Source organism: Mus caroli, chromosome 11, assembly GCF_900094665.2.
Source record: "Mus caroli chromosome 11, CAROLI_EIJ_v1.1, whole genome shotgun sequence".
NCBI classification, from domain to species: Eukaryota; Metazoa; Chordata; class Mammalia; order Rodentia; family Muridae; genus Mus; species Mus caroli.
The window spans coordinates 3,994,146-3,995,784 of record NC_034580.1 but is presented as its reverse complement, the minus strand read 5'-3'; the positions used below and the strand labels follow the sequence as shown (position 1 = coordinate 3,995,784).

Here is a 1,639-nt window from a genome sequence, read left to right as displayed (position 1 = left end):
AGAGAGAGAGAGAGAGAGAGAGAGAGAGAGAGAGAGAGAGAGGATAATCAGACCATCAGAAGACCGCCAGAGCCTCAGGGGCAAGGACAAAGTCCCCACATCCCTTACTTTTTGTTCTCGTTCGACATGTTTGTACTTCAGAGTAAAGAAGTTCAGATCAGCCATCTCCAGCTCTGTCTGGCGGGCTTCGAGAAGGCGGCTGATGTACCTGTTGACGCGTGTACCCGGAGTGGTGTAGACCACATTAGTAGAGAAAGACGAACGGTTTCTGAGCTTCTCCGAGGCTGTTCTCAATGCCCTCCGCTGCAGCCACGGCGGAAATAGAGAAAAGATTATCAAATGTTTCTTTAGCTTTCAAACAAAAGCACTCATGGGCACTGCTGGCCAGTGGTCCTTACCTGCTTTTCAGAACTCGGAGACAATGTCAGAGCCCTGCCCCCTGCTGGCCAGAGATGGCACTGGGGTTGTCCTACCACCCAGTATTCAGGTCCCCAGGTCTGTATTGCAAATTACAGAATGTCTGTTTGATATTAGTATGGAGACGGTGGTGGGATGCAGAACAAATACGGCCTGGATGAGCAGCCTACTAGCCACATATGCTGGAAGGGATGCTGGCACAAGCCCACATATGCAAGAAGGGAGAGGAAGTGTGTTGCAAGGGCAGGTGGTCTCTGCCATTGATGGAGGAATGGTAAGAAGTGGCAGTTAGCCAGGGCTGAAAGGAGCAGAATGTGAGCCCCTCTTCCATGTATCATGTGACAGGGACAAGAAGGCCCCAGCTTGTGGAAAGGGAAACCAAGTCTAACCTGAAGATAGCTGTGTGGTCTCACCCTCAGGGACTCAACAGAACTCCGATGCTTTGATACCTCAGCTGAAGACAGATTGCTAAAATATTACAGTACAGCTGCAGAAAGAATGCAAACAAACTTTTCCACCATGTTCCAACCAAATAGGAAAACATAGACAACACACACAAACACAAGGCTAGGAGGGTGGAAAGTGAGAGTGGGCTTTCAGAACACTGGGCCTTAAAGAAAACCATGGGTGACAAGGGGTCCTGCGGGGGGGAGGGGGCATCTTTTGTCATATCTATCTCAGGCCAGGAGCCCAGGACTGGATATGTCAGTGGGTGCAGGCCATGAGAAAACTGGCAACGGCCATGAGGAAAGCCACTGTCTCTTGGCCAAATGATCAAGAATGGGAAACCAGAGAAGCACAAATAACCACACAACTGCAGCCGAAGACCACGGGAAAGTCTATTCACAAGAGTCTGCAACTTCCCAGTTACATCGAACTTAGCCTACTTCCCAAACCTGCATAACAAAATGGTACCCACTGCATTGTGTTAGGGCTAAGGACACTAAAGTACCAGAGGCAAAAAATCACCTTGATCCATACTCAGAAGTATTTCCTAAAATACAATACCTAGTTCTTGCTCAAAGAAAGTAATAATGCAAACATTAACGTACAGGGATCACTTCCTAGTCTAGTATTCATAGCTCAAAGCATCAAAATGAATGGTAAAATCCTATATATCTTAAGAGTTTGAAAGTCAGGCGCGGTGGCGCACGCCTTTAATCCCAGTACCTGGGAGGCAGAGGCAGGCAGATTTCTGAGTTCGAGGCCAGCCTGGTCTACA

General features: G+C 48.3%; 1 protein-coding gene across 1 annotated transcript in view; it reads right to left on the bottom strand.

The window, feature by feature from the left end:
* The window catches only part of Adcy1 (adenylate cyclase 1), a 116,855-nt gene that overhangs the window by 34,399 nt on the left and 80,817 nt on the right, over window positions 1-1,639 (bottom strand). Inside the window, exon 9 of the mRNA XM_021178187.2 lies at window positions 109-303. Within this exon, the coding sequence (XP_021033846.1) occupies window positions 109-303 (195 nt within the window). The remainder of the gene's footprint in view (window positions 1-108; window positions 304-1,639) is intronic.